Raw genomic sequence first — 20,821 nt, 5'->3', positions numbered from 1 at the left:
AGTTCGCAGCATGAGTTCACGCTCGGGGTTGAACACTTCAGCTGAAAATCAGCCGGGCTGAAAAGGTTCTATTTGGCTTATCCTATAGGTGTCTCGGGCAGAGACAAAGCAACATGCAGAGAGTGACTCCTCCTTCACCCCAAACCTGACGCAACCCGTAGTCACGTGGGTGTGGGGCGGCCTCCAGACAGCCCCTGAACTGCACGTGACTGCACCCACCGCTTCCCTTCAGACCAAACCATGCTCCGTACGTTAGTGTGAGGAGGGCGGTGACAGGGACACGCGGGCAGATTCAGACTCGACCAGGGACCGCACCTGCACTGTTTCTGTACAAAAAAGCGCGGTGTCCATCGTTGCTCTGGGATGGTTTTGTGGTTTGTACATTCAGAGCCCATCGCTTCACACGGATCCTGTGCTTCTTGAGGACGGGGGCTCCAGGGCCCCTCCAAGGGGGCCGAGCATCCAGTGCTGTCACCAAGCACGGGGCGGCCTGTCCCTCTGCTTTCTCTGGTGAGAATGCTTGTCAATGGGTAGCTATTTCAAACCCTCCACCAGGCCTCCACCAGGCCTCCACCAGGTTTGGAGAAAAGGAGGGCATACGGAAAACGAGCATTCACAAATCGATGCCCTGCTCGCCCTCTGACCAGCCACGCTGTTCCCCAGTCACTGCTTACGGTGCTGTCGCAAGGACCCCAGAGAGGGAAGCCAGAGAGTCCCCCGGTTGCTGCTACAAAGTCACCATGGAAATATCACAGTCACCCTAGAAGCCCCTGGAGCTCCCCAGAGGGGGCCCAAAGAACTGCGACCGCCCCCAGCTAGACACATGGGGACGGCCCACAGGCCCAACTCCACGTCCCGGGCAGGGGCCGGATACAGAGGTGGAAGAGGACACGGGACTTGGAAACGTGCACCTGAGAGTGAGGCCTTGGCCTGAGCTGAGAAACATGCAGCCAGCGACCCCCCAGCAGGAGCAGGGGGCTGGCTCCCAGGCACAGAGCAAGTGGCAGAGCCTACCCAAGAGAGAGTCAGCAAACACACCCCCCCACCCAGCAGGGAGGGCCAGCAGACACCCCCCCCCCCCAGCAGGGAGGGGCAGCAGACACCTCCCGGCCTTGACTGACCCGGGACCCGCCCTTCACGCCTAGAGAGCACACCACAACTGCCACCAGCAGGGCCTGTCCCACCCTCAGCCTGAATGTGACGTGGCACCATCAGCAGCAGATGGCACTCCGTAGCGGGTGTAAAGGCAAAGAATAAAGAAAAGCACAATTCTGCAATTTATTAATTTAAGGTAAAAAATTAAAAGAGCTCCCCTCCCCCTTTCCTTCTGAAGTGAATGAAAAGCAAAACCCACCGTCTCTCTCTCTCAAAAAAACGGCTGCACATTCCTGGTGTAGTTTTTATTGCTCCCAAAGGGCTCAGTGTTCAATGCACGAGCTGATCCATGTTAAATCGGGAGGAATCACTGAGATTGGAAACCTACACCCTGGTCTCAGGCTCCATTTACAGGAGTCTGCATGGCTCATTCACTGCCTAGATGTAGAATTCGCGTGTTATGAATTAATTTCAGGGGAAGGGGACTTATCTGGGAAACCAAGACTATTAATTAAGTGGTAAAGGATCTAAATCTGCATCTTCCCGGTGGGGCTCCATCCAGTAGGACCCTCCCTCTGGTTTCCTTTGAGCTGATTTAGGCATTTGTGACTCAGCAAATGACACAGATGAACACGCATGAAGACAGGTGAGCAGCGTGGGATGAAGACAAATCAACTCTCAGGTGGCCGCTAACCCTGAGCGAGCGGGGACTGTGCTTCAGGACAGAGGCAAGCACGCGCAGTTCTGAAACAAAAGCATTGTGAACTGTTTTAACTCTTCAGCCCCACAGGCGTTGCATCCACTCGCCCTGGGACACGAGCAGCGTGGAACTGGGGCGCACGTCTCTGCACCTGCCCGTCACAGCCACCAAGCCTAACCCTCAGGAGAGCATCGTTGTTACAAAGCATTGATGCCAGCCTGACAAATCTTCCCCAATACATACTTAGGGCCAGTACATTATTCTTTCAATTCAGTTTCTAATTTCTCTTTCCTCCACTTTTCTAGAAAATCCAACCTGACTCTGTTCGGAATGCTGGTTACAGTGTGTCAGAGATAATACCCATTAGTTTTCTTTCCCTTGCTAAAAAAAGAGGCGGGAAATGTGACTTTAAAAAAACCAACTTGAAGGTTTAAGAAGAAAGTCCAAAGCAGCCGTGTGCGGTGGGATGGCTGAGCGGAGCCGCGGGAGGCGGGAGAAGCCCTGGTTCCCACTCCGTCTGCCCAGCAGCCTCCAGCCGGCCAGGCTCCATCTGCGGGATCAACCTCCCTCCAGGGCCAAGCCTGCAAAGGATGCTGAGAGGTCGTAAGTCACGCACAGGCTGTGGGGACCTGGGGAGACACTCCACCGGGCACCTGTGGGTGAGGGCACCGCCAGGCCAAGAGGCCACCCTGGTCAGAAGCAGGCCCTCGCCAGACAAGTGTGCCTGCTCAGGGCAGGGAGGGTGGCAGGATGGGGGAAGGCTCGCCACGGCTCATTTTCATCAGGGAGTTGAGAGCCACCAACAGATCAACTGTGAAAATAGCATCTCTAGAGGCTAACAGGCCCTGTGTAAACAGTCTCCATCCATCTTAGAAGACAGACTGGGTGGTGACACTGCTTGCATCACGGGTCCTGGGGCAGCGGGGAGAGGGCACTGGCCCAGCGTGGCCCCGCCAGCACCCAGCAGAGGGACTGCCGTCAGGGCCACAGGGACAAAGGGCAGCGGAGCTACCTTCACCGCACCCTCGGGGACTCACACCCAGGCTGAGGGAGGAAACTGCACAGCATCTGCCCTGCCGGCCCTGGACAGGCCCCATCCATCCGACACCCAGTGTGTGCCACGGTGCCCCGGCCCCACCCGCTCCCCACCCTACTGTCTGGAAGCCAAGATGCTGATTGCCTTGGGGGCCAGAGACGCTGTGACATCGGCACCCAGGAGGCCTGGGGAAGAGTGGTGAAGAGAGTTTGTTGGGGGTGCAGGGGAGCGGCGAGGGGCCAGGGCGAGTTCCCGAAATCACAGGTACAAACAAAAAAGGGACCCAAGTTTAAGAAGAGAAAGCATCAGAGGCTCTCTCTGGCCAGCAGAGTACTTGAGCAATGGCGCTGGGTGAATCCCGGACCCCAGGGGCCACCGCCCAGAGCAGACGCCGCCCTCCGCGCCCCGGTCTCCCACAGCGACAGGCGGCCCTGCGGTGGTGCGCTGTGAAGTCTCCATCCGGCAGGCTTTCTGATTTCTTTACTCTTGGCTCAAGTTTATTGGTTAATATTAGTCACCAGTTAATAAGAAAATAGTTTCTAAGTGTCTTTTTTTCCTCTGTGTGTGTGGTTCTGTTTTTAATTGAGTTAATCGGACACCACCATCGAGTTAAGGGTGTTCAATCACAGCCATTAATTATTCCTTTTTCTTAAATTCTTGGTTCCCGTAGCTGGAGCCTTTTTCTATTTCAGTTACTCCTATTAGTCGGCGGACTCCAAAGGAAGCTTTAAAACAGGAGAAAGGTGGGTTAGATGGATCAATTGGGAAATCATTATTGGGAGGCCCGGGGGTGGCAGGCAGGCCCCTCCCGCCGCCCTCTGCCCCGCACGCCCAGTCCCCACGGAGCAGATGACCCCCGCAGCGGAGTGGCTGGAGCCCGCGCTGAGGCCCCGAGGCCTTGCGTGGATCCCGGCTCCTTGATGCCTCCCAGGCACCGCGATGGTCTGCAGGCCCGGGCGCCTCCGCGGGGGCACGGCAGGCCCGGGGCGTGAGCTGTGGCAGCCTTCATATTCCTTACCTGCCCCGACAAAGCCCAGGAACGTGAGGATCAGGAGGGGAGAGCCGCTGGCAAAGACGCCCAAGACAAAGCGGAACAGAGGAGACAGGAGAACCGTGGCCCAGAAGAGGAAATTCAGGAGCGTCCACGGCCGGCGGGCGGGTTTGAACGGCTCCCCCGGAAACACGCCCTTCTGGTTATACGTCTCCTGCAGAGCATCCTGCGAGAGTCCACAGGGAAGCGGTGTCATTACGTGCTGTGCTCGTACCCCGAGAGAACGCGGGGACTGAAACATGGCTCCTCCTGTAAAGTGCCCCAGGGATTGGAGAATCGTGCGCTTCGGGCGGGAGACGAAGGGGCATGACCTTCCCACAGACCTTGGCTGCTTGTACCAAAAGCTTGTAAAAACACAAACCCTTTGCCGGCCAGTGTGGCTCAGTGGTTGAGCATCAATTTATGAACCAGGAGCTCATGGTTCAATTCCCGGTCAGGGCACATGCCCAGGTTGCGGCTCCGTCCCCAGTAGGGGGCATGCAGGAGGCAGCCAATCAGTGATTCTTTCTCATCATTGATGTTTCTATCTCCCTCTCCCTTCCTCTCTGAAATCAATAAAATTATATTTAAAAAACAAACAAACAAAACCACAAACCCTGTGACCTGACACATTTCCTAGGAAAAGAATGAGTCTGTGCCTGGCACAGGACGGACACTGTGACCCCAGCACTGGTGGTGTGAGCCAGCACCCTCATCGTCTCCCGCTGTGTCTCAGGGGCAGGGGGGCAGTGGCCAGGGCACAGCCTGTGGAAAGGTGACAGTCGCCCCTGCCAGTTCTCACCCCTAGAAGGTTACTTCACCTCTCCTCCTCCGATCCCTATAGGCTAATGACAGGGAGAGAGCCGCCCGTGAGACACGGGAGATGACACTCGGCGGGCATCGTCAGGAGTGGCATGGCGGGGAACGTGTTGTGAACACTGAGCAGGGCTGGCCGGGATGGGGGCACCAACTTCTCCGCAGCCACCACTCAGACGTGTTAACAAGGGGTGCACTGTGACATTTAAAGTGCCGGGTTATTCCATTTAGACAAAACATATGCAGGACTGGCTATGTGGGTAGGACCATGCTTAGAAGGACGCACCCACGTGATCGCGGACGAGTGCAATGTCGTCTGTTTTTATTTTTTCCATTTTATTTTCCACATTTGATTTTCTACAGTTATGTTTTGTGTTATATAAAAAATGGGGGGAGGGGCTTAACAAACACATAGTCTCACAGCCTCATCCAACCTGTGGACAGGCGACAGTCGCCCCGCTGCTCAAGGCCACGCGTGGTCCGGAGCATCCACGACCTTCATGCCCCACATACACCTCGGGGTGACCGGAAGACCCGGTCCCTCACAGCCCCCAGCACGTTTCTGCCATTTTCAAGCTCATTTGGCCGCCCCTACTCTGCCACCCGACCCTAAGCAGATGGGACCTGCCTCCCTCTCTCGCCCAGCACTGCTGGGGTCCCACTGAGTGTTCACAGTAGGTGGTGGTTAAGGTGAACCAAGGCCGAGGCCACACTGCAAAACCGGAAGGCAGGACCTGTCCATGCCTCCCCGGTGGCAGATCACCACCTTTCTGAATTAAGACCACGTTTTATATTGCGATCCAGTGTCCACGTACACAACCCGTTTCAGGAGGAAACAAAGCTCACCCAGACCACAGGGAGCATGCGTACATGTTTCCACTCTAGTCTGTTTCACGTGCACCTGCCCCACTGGGGACAGCAAAGTGGGAACAAAGCAATGTTCACAGATAGGAACAGGGTGTCAGCAGATGGCAGAACACCATGCAGCATCTAAAAGGGGTGAATTTGACCCATTTATGTCACTGTCAACAGATATAAGAAAACAATGATGACTAAAAATATATATATATATATATATATATATATATATATATATATGAACACCACTGTATATAAAAGTGTATTACTAGGAAATAGATACATTGCATTTGTGTATTCATTTTCTCAGGTCACTTCTCATTTCCTGTTGAACAAATACTGTTGCTTGCACCTGTCACTTTGTTTACACAGAGTTTCAAAATTTTAAAACCTGATGGAGATTCAGAGATACATTCTCCTTTGCCACCTGGTGCATTCAAGGTCTACCTGCCTATCTGCCTGTGCACACTCTGTTTCTATTTCTATTTCTTTTTTATTTTAAATATATTTTATTGACTTTTTACATAGAGGAAGGGAGAGGGATAGAGAGTTAGAAACATCGATGAGAGAGAAGCATTGATCAGCTGCCTCCTGCACATCCCCTACTGGGAATGTGCCTGCAACCAAGGAACATGCCCTTGACCAGAATCAAACCCGGGACCCTTCAGTCCCCAGGCCGACACTCTATCCACTGAGCCAAACTGGCTAGGGCTGTTTCTGTTTCATTTGGGCTTTCTTTTTCTTCTGGAGAGAGTTACATTGTTCTTTAAAACTAGTGGCCCAGTGCACGAAATTTGTGCATGGGGTGGGGGGTGGGGGGTAGGGGGTTGTTCCTCAGCCCGGCCTGCACCCTCTCCAATCCGGGACCCCTCGAAGGATGTCCTACTGCCGGTTTACAGGGATCGGGCCTAAACCAGCAGTCGGACGTCCCTCTCACAATCCAGGACTGCTGGCTCCAGTCGCTCACCTGCCTGCCTGCCTGCCTGCCTGCCTGATTGCCCCTAACCACTCTGCCTGTCGGCCTGCTCGCCCCAACTGCCCCCCGCCGCCGGCCTGCTCACCCCCAAATGCCCCCCCACCAGCCTGATCACCTCCAACTGCCTCCCATGCCAGCCTGCTCACCCCCAGCTTCCCCCCCCCGCCTGCTGGCCTGCTCTCCCCCACCCTCCCTCCCCACTGGCCTGCTCAACCCCAACTGCCCCCTGCTGGCCTGCTCACTCCAAACTGCCCCCCCCCCCAGCGTCCTGATCACCTCCAACTGATCCCCACTGATGTCCTGCTCGCCCCCAACTGGCCCCTCTGCTGGTCTGCTTACCCCCAACGGCCCCTGCCATCCCATCCTGGCCTGATCAGCCCCCTCCCCGCCACTGGTGACCCAAGGTCCCAGCCCCTCCTTTTTTCTTTTTTTCAGTGCCTCCTTGAGTGGAGGCCAGGGCCAGCTGGAAGCAAGCATCTAAGATTTATTTATCTTCTATAATTGAAACTTTGTAGCCTTGAGCGGAGGCCAGGGCCAGCCAGGGCGGGGGAGAAGCTTGGCTTCCTCCATTGCCGGGGCAACCCAAGCCTCCTGCTTTCTCCAGCTCCGTGGCTGGCCGCCATCTTGGTTGGGTTAATTTGCATACTCACTCCTGATTGGCTGGTGGGCGTGGCTTGTGGGTGTAGTGGAGTGATGGTTAATTCGCATGTTTCTCTTTTATTAGTGTAGATTATATGTTTCATCTAAGTTTTCAAATGTGTGAGCATAAAGCCAGTCACAGTGCTCTCATATTATTTTCACTCTCTGCTCTTTGGTTGGGTCATCTTTTTTATTCCTATTAATGTCATCACTCTCTTTTAATTGGTCAGTCTTGCCCAAGGCTTTCTATTTTATAATAGTTTTAAAGGAAAAGCTTTTGGTGCTGTTGATTCACTCTTTTGTAGCTTTTCTTCCTGTTTAAATCATTTATGCTATTTTTATTTGTTCTCTTCTGGGCTTACTATGTTTTGTGTGTACATGTATGTGCATGTATAATGTGTGTGTGGTTATTAAGAGGATAAAATGTGTACTACTTTAAAAGATCCTGATATGTAGTAAGAGATATGTCCCTGCTAACCTCCTAGTCATTCCTTTGTGGGCAGTATGTCTTTTCTCTCTGGTGATTCTAAGATCTCCTTTTGTCTTTGGTGTTTTGGAATTTCATTGCCAAGCAGGGATGAATTTCTTTTTCTTTTTATCTTATCCCAGACTGTACTTCATGAACATGATGAAATCTATGTCCATCAATTCTAGGAGTTTTATGGTTATTAGCTGTGACAACTGCTCTTCACCATTCCTTCTACTTTCTCTCTCTGGACCTTCTAATAGTTACCTACTGGACCTCTCAGTCTATTCTCTAAACCTTTTAGCCTTCTTTTCATAGTTACACTTCCTCCAGGCTGCATTCTGAGTAATTTCTCCTAAATCTTTCCTACTCATTTTCTCTTTTGCTGTATTTCGTCTGGTATTTAATGTTTTACTATCAGTAACGAGATTTCTCATGCCTGTAAATTCTACTTGGTTTTTTCCAAATCTGACTCATTTTTTTCCATAGGTCTTGCTTTTTTCTTTTCAGTTCCTTCTTTTGTTCTTAATCATTTCAAAAAGACTGATTTTAGTCTCTGTCTGATAGTTCCCTTAGCTGAGGTTTTTGGAGGGTTTCGTTTTTCTGTCTGTCTTGCCCATGATGGATTTTGGCTCTGAGCTCATCTCCAGCACAGTTTTACCTGAGCAAATCATGGACAGCTTAGGTTTGGAGTCATGTTCTTCCAGTTTTGCCCATGCTTCTCCCAGGAACTCCAGAGAGATTTGCCTGGAACCACTTTTTATGTTGATATTTTCTCTTTGTTCTTGAACTATGTTATGAGTGTAAATTCAAACCCCGAACCTGTCTGCAGGCAGGCTTGTGATTGTGACTTACCGGGGGACTTTTTGAGACCAAGGAAGGAAAACGCAGTCATCTCCCTGTGCTGGAAGGTCAGAGCTTTTGTTTAACTTTTCTGAGGGTAAAGCTCTCAGAGGGCTCCAGCTTTCAGTAGCGTTTCCAGTTCCAACTTCTGCCTTGAATAACGTCAAACCCTTGCCTTCTGTTTCCAGGCGGGCAGACTTTAGGTTAAGGAGACCAGCGAACTCCACCAGGAGAATGTGGCTGTGTCAGCCCCAGGCTTACTACAGGTCTAGTTCCATCTTTTTTTGTTGTTAATCCTCACGCGAGGATATTTTTCCACTGGTTTTTAGAGTGGAAGAAAGCGGGAAAGACACATCGATTGGTTGCCTCCCGCAGGCGCCCCAACCAGGGCTGGGGATTGAGCCTGCAACTGAGGTAGGTGCCCTTGGCGGAAATCGGACCCAGGACCCTTCAGTCCAAGGGCTGATGCTCTAACCACTGAACAAAACTGGCTAGGGCATCCAGCTCCTTCTTTTTTGGATTCCTAGAGATTTCCCTTATTTTCTTGCAAGCTCATCAATGCATTTAACAAAATATTTGTTATATACTGAAAGGATTTTCTGATTATCTAAGCCTCCCTCAGTGCTGAAAACAAAAATCTAGTGTCCTGTATGTTTGTATATATAAAATAAAACAGAATTCAGAGTCAGGAATGAGGCATGCCTAGCGGGAATGGAGGTGGGGCTGGGTGTGATCATATGAATCTTGTCATGTCATCTATAGTGTGTTTCTTCTTGCAAACCATATACATACACATATATACATGTTATATAGCTATAATTTCTTTTACATGAAAAAATGGAACAAACGTGATCAATTATTATCCGCCACAGATACATAAGCACTGTTACCCTTATATTTTCCTCTAATTTGTTAATTTCTCAAAAGTTAAGAAAAATGAAAGAAAAGAATTAGAAAGAAGCATTTGGGAACTCCTGACTCACAGGGAGTCGGCCTGCCAGCTGCCTCCCTGAGAGCCCGGGGGAGCTCGCCTTTACCTTCTCCTGGTACAGCTTATGGAGCCACTGAGCCGCTTCCTTTTCATCCTGTGGGATCTCTTCCAGAGGGAACCTCCTGTTTCATGAAGAAGATCGAGCGCAAAGTGAATATGTAGGTGACAGCAAACTGAAAATGGGGGAACACCTGTGCATCGGGGTGACCTGCTGGCCTGCTTTTGCTCATCAACCTCACTCTCACTTTCCAAAAACACACAAACATCCCAGTAACTTCTCCTTGGGCGTCCCCCAGAGGTGGCCTGGGCTCTGCAGGCCTGCAGGGCATTGCCGAGGGTGCCAAGCCGCGTCTACGTCCATGGGATAGTGGGAGGATGTCACAAGGGGTCCCCAGGAGCCGTGCAGTGAGCAGGCCGTGCCCCCAGCTCCTCTGCGAAGGGTGACCCTTTATTAACTTCAGCAGGAGTTTTGTCTCCCTTATCAGTTCACTCTGGAAATAATTAGGACTTGGAGGCTTTCATTAGGCAAAGAAGATTGTGTCTTTCACAAATGAAATCTACTTGCTTCAAATATGAAAAACAACAGAGGTTTGGAACTTTAATCTCAATGAACAAACAGCCGACTTCAGTTAGGACACTAACTTATTTATAACCCTAATCACCAGCTAGATCGCCAGCCCCGTGAGAGGAGGTGTCCATCTGGAAGCTTAGCAGGACAAGAACCACTTTCTTTTTTTGTTGTTAATCCTCACCGGAGGATATTTTTCCATTGATTTTTAGGGAAAGTGGAAGAGAGAGGGAAAGGCAGAGAGAAACATCAATGTGAGAGGAACACATCGATTAGTTGCCTCCTGCACACACCCCGACCAGGGGCCCTGACCAGCCTGCAACCTAGGTACATGCCCTTGACTGGAATTGAACCCGGGACCCTTTCGTCCGCAGGCACTGAGCCAAACCAGCTGAGGTGAAGAACCACTTTCACAGCAACTGTTGTACTTCAAGGTCATCAGCACACACCTGAGCTAGAATAACTCACCAGGGGACACAGGTGAGATGCAGCTCATCACAGGGGCCCGGCTGTCACTTCAGAGGGGCCCACAGTAAAAGGAGAGCCAGGCGAAGGGTCCATGGCCAGCCGTGAATGTCCTGTTTTAAGATATCTCAAACTTTTTGCTCTAAAAATTGAGAACTTGGATGTATGTGGGTTATGGCTGCAACCCAGGTATGTGCCCTTGACTAGGAATCACACCTGCACCCTTTGGTGCACAGGCCAATGCTCTGACAACTGACCATGCGGCCACGCCTGGGCGGTATTTTCTTTAAAAGCTGTGCTGGTAAAGCTCTCCAGGCGGCAATGGAGAGGCCTGTCTGAGCCTTCGCCAATCACACTGGCCAGGATGGTGACGGAGTCGCTGTGGTAGGATGGCAGGCCAGGGCGCTAACACAGAGCCCATCTGTGTGGTCTCTACAACAGGGAAGGGCCTGCCTCCGGGGCATGTCTGAATGACACGGGGGACTGGCCGTTCAACCAGGGAGACCCAGACAGGAGACAGCCTGGAAGCCCTGCCTGGGCTTCTGTCCTGAGCTGGAGCCAAAGTCACAACACCATTTTATTAACAGAGTAATCCCCAAACTGTTTTAAGTTTAAAAGATATTTTGGGGATCAATTATCTTCTCTTCATGAGCCAGAGACACTTGGAGAGTCAAAGCGTGACCACGAGACACGCAGTCGCCATCCGGGGACCACTCTCCTGGTCGCTGACCTCGATCTTGTGCGACAGGAATGAAGGTCGCTCCCGTGAGAGGCCCTGCCTGCCTCTCAGAACAAAGCCCGGCTCAGCACGGACACCTGGGTGCCTCACTCTGTCGCGTCTCACTGGCTCCGGGAGCCACTCGGGGTGAAACCCAAGACGGACCCTCCTCCCTTGGACTCTTACAGACTCAGATCCCTTAAATTCTGGGGCTGAAATCACAGGTGCCAACCAAGGTCACAGAAATACAGCATCAAGCCCGGGGTGAGGGGAGCCATGTGTTGGGGCTGGGACGGCGCAGGAGGGGGCACCGGGCAGGATGGGGTGCCCGCTGGGCACGGAGCTCACCTCAAACACATATCCGCCTCGTACTTCTTCCCGTAGAGGATGCCCAGCAAAGACGGGTTCTTGTTTCCCCGGAAATTCAGAGTGACATCATAGATGGCTGCGACTGTGGGGGCCGGGGTGCAGGGTGAGCCAGGCCGCCGCTCACTCCTCACCCCACGCAGAGCCCAGCGGGCTTTCACGCGGGGCATTTTCTCTTTGCCGACGCCCCACGTTTAGTTGGGCATTTAACTGATCACATCTCCTGTGCTCACTGACTACTTACTGGCTGTGTGCATCTAAATCCACTCTCTGCCCTCTTCTGACTGCTCTCTGCCCCTTTCTTTCATCTTGTCTCTTCTGGGGTTAGTTAGATTTTTTTTTTCCTTTATAAGGTTTTCAGTTTTATACTTTTTGATTATTTTAGTTATTTTTCCACTAACTAGCATTTTATCACCTCAAAAACGATACCAGGATCTTACAACATGTTAACTCCGCTTACACGGTCCTCCCTTTTCTGTCCTGTAGTTTCCATGTAACTCACTCACGTAGCGTTTGACTGCTTTCATCTCTCGCTTTGCGTGGAGCCCGGAGGACCAGTGTCCCCGGCGCTGGGGGCGCGGGCTCTTACCTGTCCCGCGCAGGCACTGGACCGCGGTGGTGAAGCCCTTGGTACGAGGCAGCAGGTGGTGCTTGAGCGGGGGCAGCCCCTTGGAGGCGGCCACCTCCATGCTGACGCGGTGTTTCTTCTCTGTGAAGCGCGTGCCCTCACAGTACAGGAGAAACTAGGGCAGGAGCACAGGGACGGGGGCTCGCAGGACTCCCGCGCGCAGGGAACCTGACGGGCAGCTAAACGCTTGCTGTCCGATTTGCAGAAATGACAGCACTACTCCAGGGACAGGCACTTTGAAATGTTCTTTTATTTTAGGGCTACAACCTGCCCTAAAATACTCCCCACACACAAATTCCCTCCCCAACAGCCAACAGCATTGCGCTTATTCTCAGAGCATGCAACAGAAAGAAGGAAGCGTGGAGTCCCGGGGCAGCCGCCTTCTGGCTGGAGCGGAAAACACATGAGGTAGAAACGCTCAGTAAGGAGGCAGCTCTCAGAGGCCAGAAAGAAGGCGAGACAGAGACACAGATCTGAGCCGCCTGACACCATGACTCCAGGCGGGGGTCATCAAACGCATCTGAGGGGCCTGGGAGCCCTCCCGAGCCCCAGGCCCTGGCTGCTGCTACAGGTGGTGTCCTGCGTCCCGTGTCCTGTGTCACGTGCCCTGTGACTCTTCTACGCCCGACCCTGACCTGCAGGTCACTAGGGGTCGCTCTGGAACCACCTCTAAAGAAGACCCTCCCTGCAGAGGGGGCTCCTCAGCCTGCGTGCTGCCTGGGCACCCTCTCCTCCCAGGGGACCCCACTCTGCTGTGCAGGGAGGTGCCCCCTCCCTCCCGGCTCTGGCTCTCAATGGGGGCAGTGGGAGCAGGTGGCCCCCAGGCCCTGCTGTGAATCGGCCTGGCCTTCCCACTCGTGATGCAGGTCACGGTCATACGTGTAAGGTGGCACCAGCCAGTGCAGCCTCCCGTGCCAGGGCCCACATATGTGCACGGACTCACCCACATGTACTCAGGGTAGTCGGCCAGGCACCTCAGGCCTGCGATGACGGTGTCCCGGTCCTCCTCCCATTTCCTCTTGCAGAACACGATCTCCAGGAAGTACCACGTCCAGCCGATGAGGGGAACGCACAGCAGCTCCCTCTTGGCCAGGACTTTGGAGCTCTGCAGGGAGGAGCGGGCAGGTAGTGCGCTCTCGGCGGGAGGTGCCCGGGTGCCCCAGGACTGGCGTGGTGGTCGTGACTACACTGTCCACAGGGGCACCCTGACCCTGAGTGTGGGCCCCTGGGACCGGCTTGACCCGAGAGCGCAGGCATGCCTTCCTACACATGAGGAAACCAAGGCGCAGGCCTGGCAGAGGGAGGGTGCCCAGGACGCAGCCACGGGAACTGGCGGCAAGGCCGGGCCTTCCTGAGGAGGGCAGGGACGCTACTACCCACGGCGCTCACTGCGGTGGGTCCCCTGGGCCTGGCTCAGGGTGTGCACACTGCATCGGGCACCGGCTCACTGAGGCTCTGGGGACTCACGGGTGATAAGTAAGGCTTAGGGGAGGAAAGGCTCCAGAGAGCCTGGGCAGCCTGCCGTCGAGGCACCTTCGGCCAGCCATGTGCCCGACCCCCAGCTCAGGGGCCAGGGGCTAAAACTGGAGGAGAGGAAGCCCAGGCCCCAGAGAGCCAGGCCAGCACCTCCCTGGGCCCCCCACATCACTCACCCCCAGGACCCCGAACCGCTCACACATGGTCCACCCGCACAGGAAGTCGATCTCGAAGTTGTGGTTGAGGATGATGACGGCGTGCTCCTTCCCTAAGCGGTCTATGGTGGCCTGGTCGGCGAAGAGCGTGCACTGCGTGCAGGACCACCACTCCAGCAGCATGACCAGCTCTGCGGGCACACGGGGCGGGCGGGCGTTGGCACGCGCAGCCGCGCGCCGGCGGCCTCCCTCGGGCAGGAGCACAGGCCAGGCCCAGCTCTGCCGCGGGCGGGGCTTTTCCAGTATCTCATCCGGACTGGGCTTTGGGGCTACAAATGGGTTTGGGTGGTTTACATTTAATAAAATAAGTTTTCCTAACTTATAATTACCTTCTCTAAGCAAAAGTTGGGGAGAAGACAAATGAAACTTCCAGAAAGTAGCAGAAAAAGAATGAGGAAAACTCGCATTTTAGACGGTTATCTTATGTCCAGTGAAGATTTCCACATGAGCCGTGGGTTTATGGAATGGCGCCCATTTCATCCACAGAATGGGGGGAGGGGTGGGTGTGGGCACAGCCAGCGGGGTCCTGTGGTCCGCAGCATGGCTGAGCGGGCGGCCTCACAGTGCGGCTCCAGGCACAGCACAGCCCGTTCCTTCTGTGCGGAACCCCAGCCCCTCCGTTTTTCCGAGGGCACCGACCCTTGGGGATGGAGACCAGGGAATGCTTCCAAGACAGCCCAGTGGTTAGAGCTGGGGCTCTGAGCCTCAGTCTCCCCATTTACAGAAAGGAGATAAGAGTGGCTTCCTCACAGGGCCACTGGGAGAACAGCACACGACATTAACGCCATTTAACAGCTTTTCGTCTGTCCGTCTGACAGCCCAAGATTGATTGATTTCGTATGTATAGCACACAGACACAAGGGCACAGGTAACAGACATGCACGTCCGCACACAGGTACTTGGCTCAGAGAGGTGACATAGGCAGGTGGGATGACAGCCCCCTGAGAGAGGGGTGCTTCCCAGCCCTGGGGAGGGTGCCCGGGAGCAGTGAGACGGACTGGCAGCTGCGAGGGCTGCTACTGGTGGACTGAGTTTCTGACTGTTTCCCAGTCCCAAAGCGCTGGGCTGCACCTCACGAAGCTGCCACCGCTGCGGGCCCAAGGTCAGATGTTGGAATGCCACTTGCTCGCCCTAACGACGAGTGTGAGTTGAGCATCTCTGCACACGCCCGTGAGTAGCCCACCGCCCTCCTGAAGGCCCCATCGCAGCAGCACGCCCAGGGGTGCGCCGCGGTACTCACGGCTCCAGAGCGAGTAGGCGAGGCGGCAGTTCAGCCGGCGGTACAGCTGCTTGTTCAGGGGCCAGAGGACGAGGGTGCAGAGCTGGATGAAGTTGATGACCAGCCCGCTCACCACAAAGACGAACCCGATGAGGAGGTGCAGGACGAACTGGGTCTTCAGGTAGGCGAGCAGGCCCATGGTCACTCCTCAGTAGCGAGAGCAAGGTCCTTCACTGAGAACAGCCGTCCTGGAGGGGCAGGGACAGCAGTCGGACGTGTGCCAGGGCCCAGAGGCCAGAGCTGCAGGCGGAAGGGAAACCCACCGTCCCTACCTCAGAGCCCAGATCTGCAGCCCGAGGGTGAGGGGCTCGCCAATGGCAGACTCAGAGCTTCTGCAGGTCGGCACACAGGGCGCACAGGGAACAGGCACACATCATCTATCCATGTGTCACACATACTCACACCACACATCACACACATACACACACCACACCACATACACACACATATACACACCACACCACACCACACCACACCACATACACACACATGGACCACACACACACACCCAGGCATGTAAGAAAGGAAGATGACTAGAAGAAATGCACCCAAATATTAATAGTGATGATCTCTAGGTAAAGGCATTATGGGTAATTTCAACTTTTTTTTTAGCATCTTATTTAAAAAAATTAAGTTGCACATGAAATAAAACACATAACTGCCTTTTAATTCCCAGGCTGATGTGCACCTTTTTAAGCTAAAAGGCTTTTGTTTTGGTTTCTAACACAAAAGCGGCAACTCCTCCAAGAACTTAACTGGTTTTTCTCCCCTTCTCTTCAACGTGCACTTCTTAGTTCCGAAGGTGAAGCCAGAGCTCACATTTTGGGGTTGTACCTGCTCTGGGCGCTGCCCGACAATTCCCCTTGTGAGGAGAGAAACAGGGAAGCTGTGACTCAGGCCCTGGCGAGTCCCGAGCTGGCACGTGATGGTGCTGTGTGCACCCTGCTGAGCGCCCCGCAGACCTGCCCCTGCCGCACTTGGTGAGCTGAGCGCACCAGGGACCAGCCGCCCCAGCCCCTGGTATCCCTGTTCCTGGAGAATAACTGACTGCCAGAAACGGTGCCGTGGGGTTTCCCAGGCCGAGTCATAGAGGGGTCCTTGCCTGGCTGGCTCAGGGGAAGCAGCTGCCAGGGGAGGGCACTGGAGCAGGGGGTGCTGGATGTGGAGGGAGCCAAGACCTGTGCCAGGAGAGAGGCCACCGTGGACGCTGACCCTCCAGGCCCAGACAATCCTTCAGATGCCCGCAGCCTGTGAGCACCCGACCCGCCCAGCCAGGCCTGCCTGCAGTGGTGACCCTGAGGAGCCGAGGGCGATGAAGGCCCCGTGTTGTCTTACACCACCATGCCGGGGACACTTGTTATGCAGCATCAGAAAACAACTCATTACTCTAATGCAGGTGTCCTCAAACTACGGCCCGCGGGCCACATGCGGATGTTTTTGCCATTTTGTTTTTTTACTTCAAAATAAGATATGTGCAGTGTGCATAGGAATTTGTTCATAGTTTTTTTTTAAACTACAGTCCGGCCCTCCAACGGTCTGAGGGACAGTGAACTGGTCCCCCGTTTAAAAAGTTTGAGGACCCCCGCTCTAATGATTACAGTAACTAATGGACTCTGCCAACACCCACTTCCACCAACAGCAGGCGAGACTCCACAGATCAGATGACTATAACGTCATAATTTCAATATTGCAGGTTCTTGGGCTCTAACCTCCCTGTGTTACATCTGGGGAAACTGAGGACCAGAGGGGCCCGAGAGGCAGTAGGGCCTACGGCTCAGGACGGGTGAGGCCACGGCGAGCCCTTGGCCACAAGCTGCTCCTGACTTCTGTGTCTGATGCGTGAAGACAAGGGTTCCCTTGAGAAAAGGCCTGGACCCAGCTCTTCTCCTCCCCCATCACGTGACTCTAGAGGACAGCCTGGGCAGCCCTGCACCGTGGGGAAGCCCCTGCTGCTGCTGAACCTGAGAGGAGAGCCAGGCCCGGCCCTGGAGGCGGGACAGCCGGCCCACCCCGTCCACATGGCCTCCTCATTAATGCTCAGACGCTGTCCTCGGAGACGGAGACGGCGACGGCGAGGAAACCTGAGCCGTTTCTAAGTCCCGTCAGTAGATAACAGGTTTAGATTGTTCCAGGAGCCTGGCACCTGCACAACCTGGTCCCCGGCTGAGGTGGCTGCCTCCTGAGTTCTGTGGCCTCTGGACAAGCCACTAGGACCTCCCCTTCTCAGCTGCATGACCACCCTCACCAAAGGGAGATACCACCCACAAACCCCCACCCCCCGGGGACAGGCTGCTGGCCACTCAGAGACGGGGAGTGAGCCAGGTGGCTCAGCAAGGCCATGCTAAAAATAGTTCCACAGCAGGTAAGCCTCACAGGCCCCGAGGCACGGCTCCAGGAAGCCAGCGAGAGTTCCAGTCAGGCAGGAAGTACTGGGCACCAGACCCAGACCTCCCAGCTGCAGCGCCCCTGAGCAGCGGGACCCTCCGCGGTTCTGATGCTCTCCCTCCAGGTGCTTCTGCTAATTCTGCACCCGTGGTTCCTGTCACCCACTGCTCCTTCTCAAGGCCGGTGGTGAAGGGGAGAGCTGGGAGCCAGGAGCCCTGGCCATTCTCAGACCTGACCCTGGCACCTCATTATGGGTGAACTGTGTCCCCCAAAAAGAAACATTGGGGCCCTAACTCCAGGGCCTCAGAATGTGGCTGTGGGTGGAAATATGGTCTTTACAAAGGTAACCGAGTTAAATGAGGTCACTGGTGTGGGCCCTAATCCCATTGGACAGATGTCTTTCTAAGAGGAGAGGAGGACAGACTCACAGAGGGACGCCCATGTGAGGACACAGGGAGAGGACAGCGTCCATAGCCGAGGAGAGAGGCCTCAGGAGGAACCAGACCTGTGATGACCATGATCTCAGCCTCCAGCCTCCAGACTGTGAGGAATGAATCTCTGCTGCTTACGCCCCCCGCCTGTGGTGCTGTGACAGCAGCCCCAGCGAAGGAATACACTTCTTTTAAGTATTCAGGCCTTTTCCTGGAAGTGCACAGGCCCCTCCCATGTCCTGCGATAAACTTGGCCCTGCTGCCCAGGTGGCCCACAGCCTGGCAGTGAACCCGGACCAGGCCTCGCCCTGCTCAAGGGTGAGCCCATCCCCTGCCTAGGAGTCCATCACCAGACGCCCACGGGACCCTCTCCCCAGCCCTGGCCCCTCTGTCCCTCTCAACCTCAAGAACTAGCTAGTCAGACGGTCTGACCTTCAGAGACCCTCCTGAGGATCTTTGTGGAAAGCACAGCTTTTCCACAGAAATGGAAACGGAAGTCACGTGCCCACCACCTCCGCACTAGCCAGAGCGTGGCCAGGCGTCTCCATGGCTTCGCTCTCTGCAGAGAAGGTAATGGCTTTCTCGGCATGTGGAGGACGGCTCTTTCGTTTACACACGAGGTCAATGTCAGTCCTTCCATCTGGGTGCCGTTCATGCCTCTGCCAACGGCGCGTCAATCATACAGCGGGAGAGCGGAGAGGACCTGACGCTGCACCATCCCCTACAATGTCCGGGCTGCCCCACAGCCACGTGGCTCGCTCTGTGCTGGAGCAGGAGCTGGCCAGGGCCAGGGCTGCCACGTCAGGTGACCTGAGGCCCTGGTTCCTGAACTCCGGGGAGACGACCTCTCAGGGACCAATTCCCCTTCCAGCCGTGCGCACGGCACACCTCACCTTGTCCTGTCTGCGTGGTCTTTCCAGCAGTCAGTCTAACCTTGAGGAGACAGTGGTTGGTGAAGGGAGAGGACACTGAAATATTACTCTCCATTACTCTCGCTTTAAACACAGCTTGGACGAGCGTGACTGGGTGGTCTCCTGGCCCACAGCCAATGGGAAGCACCGGATTACACAATGGGGAAGGGGGGTGCTGGAGGCAGACAGCCTGCTGACAGCAGCACAAAGGCGCAGAGACAAGCTGGTGACTCCATCAGCACCACCTCCGAGGGTGTCCAGTGTTGGGGAGCAGGTGTGCAGACCCAGCAGCCCTCAATGACATCATGAATGAGAACATAATACAACAATTGTGGTCCACCCTGACCTCACTAAAATGCTGAGAAAGGGCTGTACCACGCTCACCGTGTTATTTAAGAAGGCTGGAAAGCAGCGAAGGTATTATTTACAACTCCAACTGAAGTTTTAGAATAGATGAATCCCATTTTTGAGGTTGAAAGGTTCTATCTAACTTTAGTTCTTGGGTAAACCCACTCACGGGGACCATCTTATCTTTCAATACGGCTGAAAAAGATGACATATTTCTTTGCTAATAATAATCTGTTGCCAGTCCAGCCTCATCAGCCTTTGGAATCACCAAGAAGTCTAAACGTCAGGACGGAGAAATAACATCATTATGTGCAGAGAGCCGGTTTGGATCCTTAGACCCAAGAGAATCCGCTGCAACCAAAATGCCACTGTAAACAATAAGTAACGGCAGCAATGCTGAAAGGAATGAAATACAACATGCAGAACCCTGGCCGGGCAGCGCAGCTGGTTAGAGCGTCATCCTGATACACCAGTTGTGGGTTCGATCCCCAGCCAGGGTGCAGACAGGAATCAACCAATGAACACGTGCATAAATAAGTAGAACAACAAATCAATGTTTCTCTCTCTCTCCTCTCCCCCCCTTCTTCTCTCTCTAAAATCAATAAATCAGTAAAAACATGTAGAAATCAACATTCTCATAATGTTCAATAACTAGTTCTAACTGAAGTAACCAGAAGGGACGACGACAATAGAGTTTATTTCGTGACAGTGCCGGTGACTTGACAGTTCCAGGTCACTGGACCTAGATGGCCATTTGGGACAAGGGAGCAGCCCAGGAAGCCATGCACTGGAGACGGGAGCTCCGGGCAGCCGGGAGCTCTGCCATAGCTGGAGCTCGGCCACACAGGGTCACATGGGGCCCGGGCTGCTGGGACTCCTCCGCCCTCAGCGCACGGCTTCCTGGGGGCTCTGTGTCCCTCTCCAGGAGGCAGAAAGGGGGAGCACTGGACATCAGGACTAGGGATTTCCTCTCCTGCAAGAGGAATGCAAGCTCAGAGTCTGAGCACTCAGTGGCCAGGAGGATGAGGACACGTGGCCCTGTCATGTGTCCAAGCAGCCACGGATCCACACAAACACACAAAAGCAGAAGACACTGTGGAGGAGACAGTGTATACATTTGCAATAAAAAGACAAAACATCTACTCCCAAACTTCAGAAGAATTAAACAAAGCCTCTGCAATGAAACCTTACAACAGCTTGCAAGATACAAATGCAGAACTAAGCAAACCAAAAAATACTGGGCACCAGGTGGCAACAACTAACTGCCCTCCCTGCTCTCACTAGTGCCTTTGGCAGGCATGGCTCACTGCAGCCCCTGGGCCCTGGCTGGCTTCAGGGCTCATGAATGGGATGTGGTGGGAGTAGCGTCCTGGACTCCAGAGCTTGGCTCTTCAGAGGCCTTGCAGCTTCCCCGGCACCCCTGGGCCCCGGAGAAGGAAGCTGGGGCTCGCCTGCCGCAATGGGGCCACATGGAGCAGAAATGGACCCACAGCCCCAGGCTGGCTGCCAGCTGACTACAACCACATGAAGGACTGCAAGTGAGACCAGAAGAACCAGCCTGCAGAGCCTGGGGTGGTGAGC

General features: G+C 54.2%; 1 protein-coding gene across 7 annotated transcripts in view; it reads right to left on the bottom strand.

Annotated features, from left to right (window-relative positions):
• Positions 1-1,264: 1,264 nt before the first annotated feature.
• Positions 1,265-20,821, bottom strand: part of AGPAT3 (1-acylglycerol-3-phosphate O-acyltransferase 3) — a 69,175-nt gene continuing 49,618 nt past the window's right edge. For all 7 annotated transcript variants that reach the window (XM_079766728.1, XM_079766730.1, XM_079766731.1 and 4 more), the window contains 8 exons: positions 15,127-15,353; positions 13,848-14,017; positions 13,139-13,300; positions 12,157-12,310; positions 11,550-11,652; positions 9,497-9,572; positions 3,850-4,048; positions 1,265-3,556 (listed from right to left, as the gene is read on the bottom strand). In XM_079766728.1, the coding sequence (XP_079622854.1) occupies positions 3,468-3,556; positions 3,850-4,048; positions 9,497-9,572; positions 11,550-11,652; positions 12,157-12,310; positions 13,139-13,300; positions 13,848-14,017; positions 15,127-15,304 (1,131 nt within the window). In that variant the 5' untranslated portion in view covers positions 15,305-15,353 and the 3' untranslated portion in view covers positions 1,265-3,467. The remainder of the gene's footprint in view (positions 3,557-3,849; positions 4,049-9,496; positions 9,573-11,549; positions 11,653-12,156; positions 12,311-13,138; positions 13,301-13,847; positions 14,018-15,126; positions 15,354-20,821) is intronic.

The sequence above is a fragment of the Cnephaeus nilssonii genome (genome assembly GCF_951640355.1).
Source record: "Cnephaeus nilssonii genome assembly, chromosome: 3".
In the NCBI taxonomy this organism is placed as follows: Eukaryota; Metazoa; Chordata; class Mammalia; order Chiroptera; family Vespertilionidae; genus Cnephaeus; species Cnephaeus nilssonii.
Note: the sequence above shows the minus strand (reverse complement) of the source record. Positions and strands in the feature narration are given on the sequence as shown.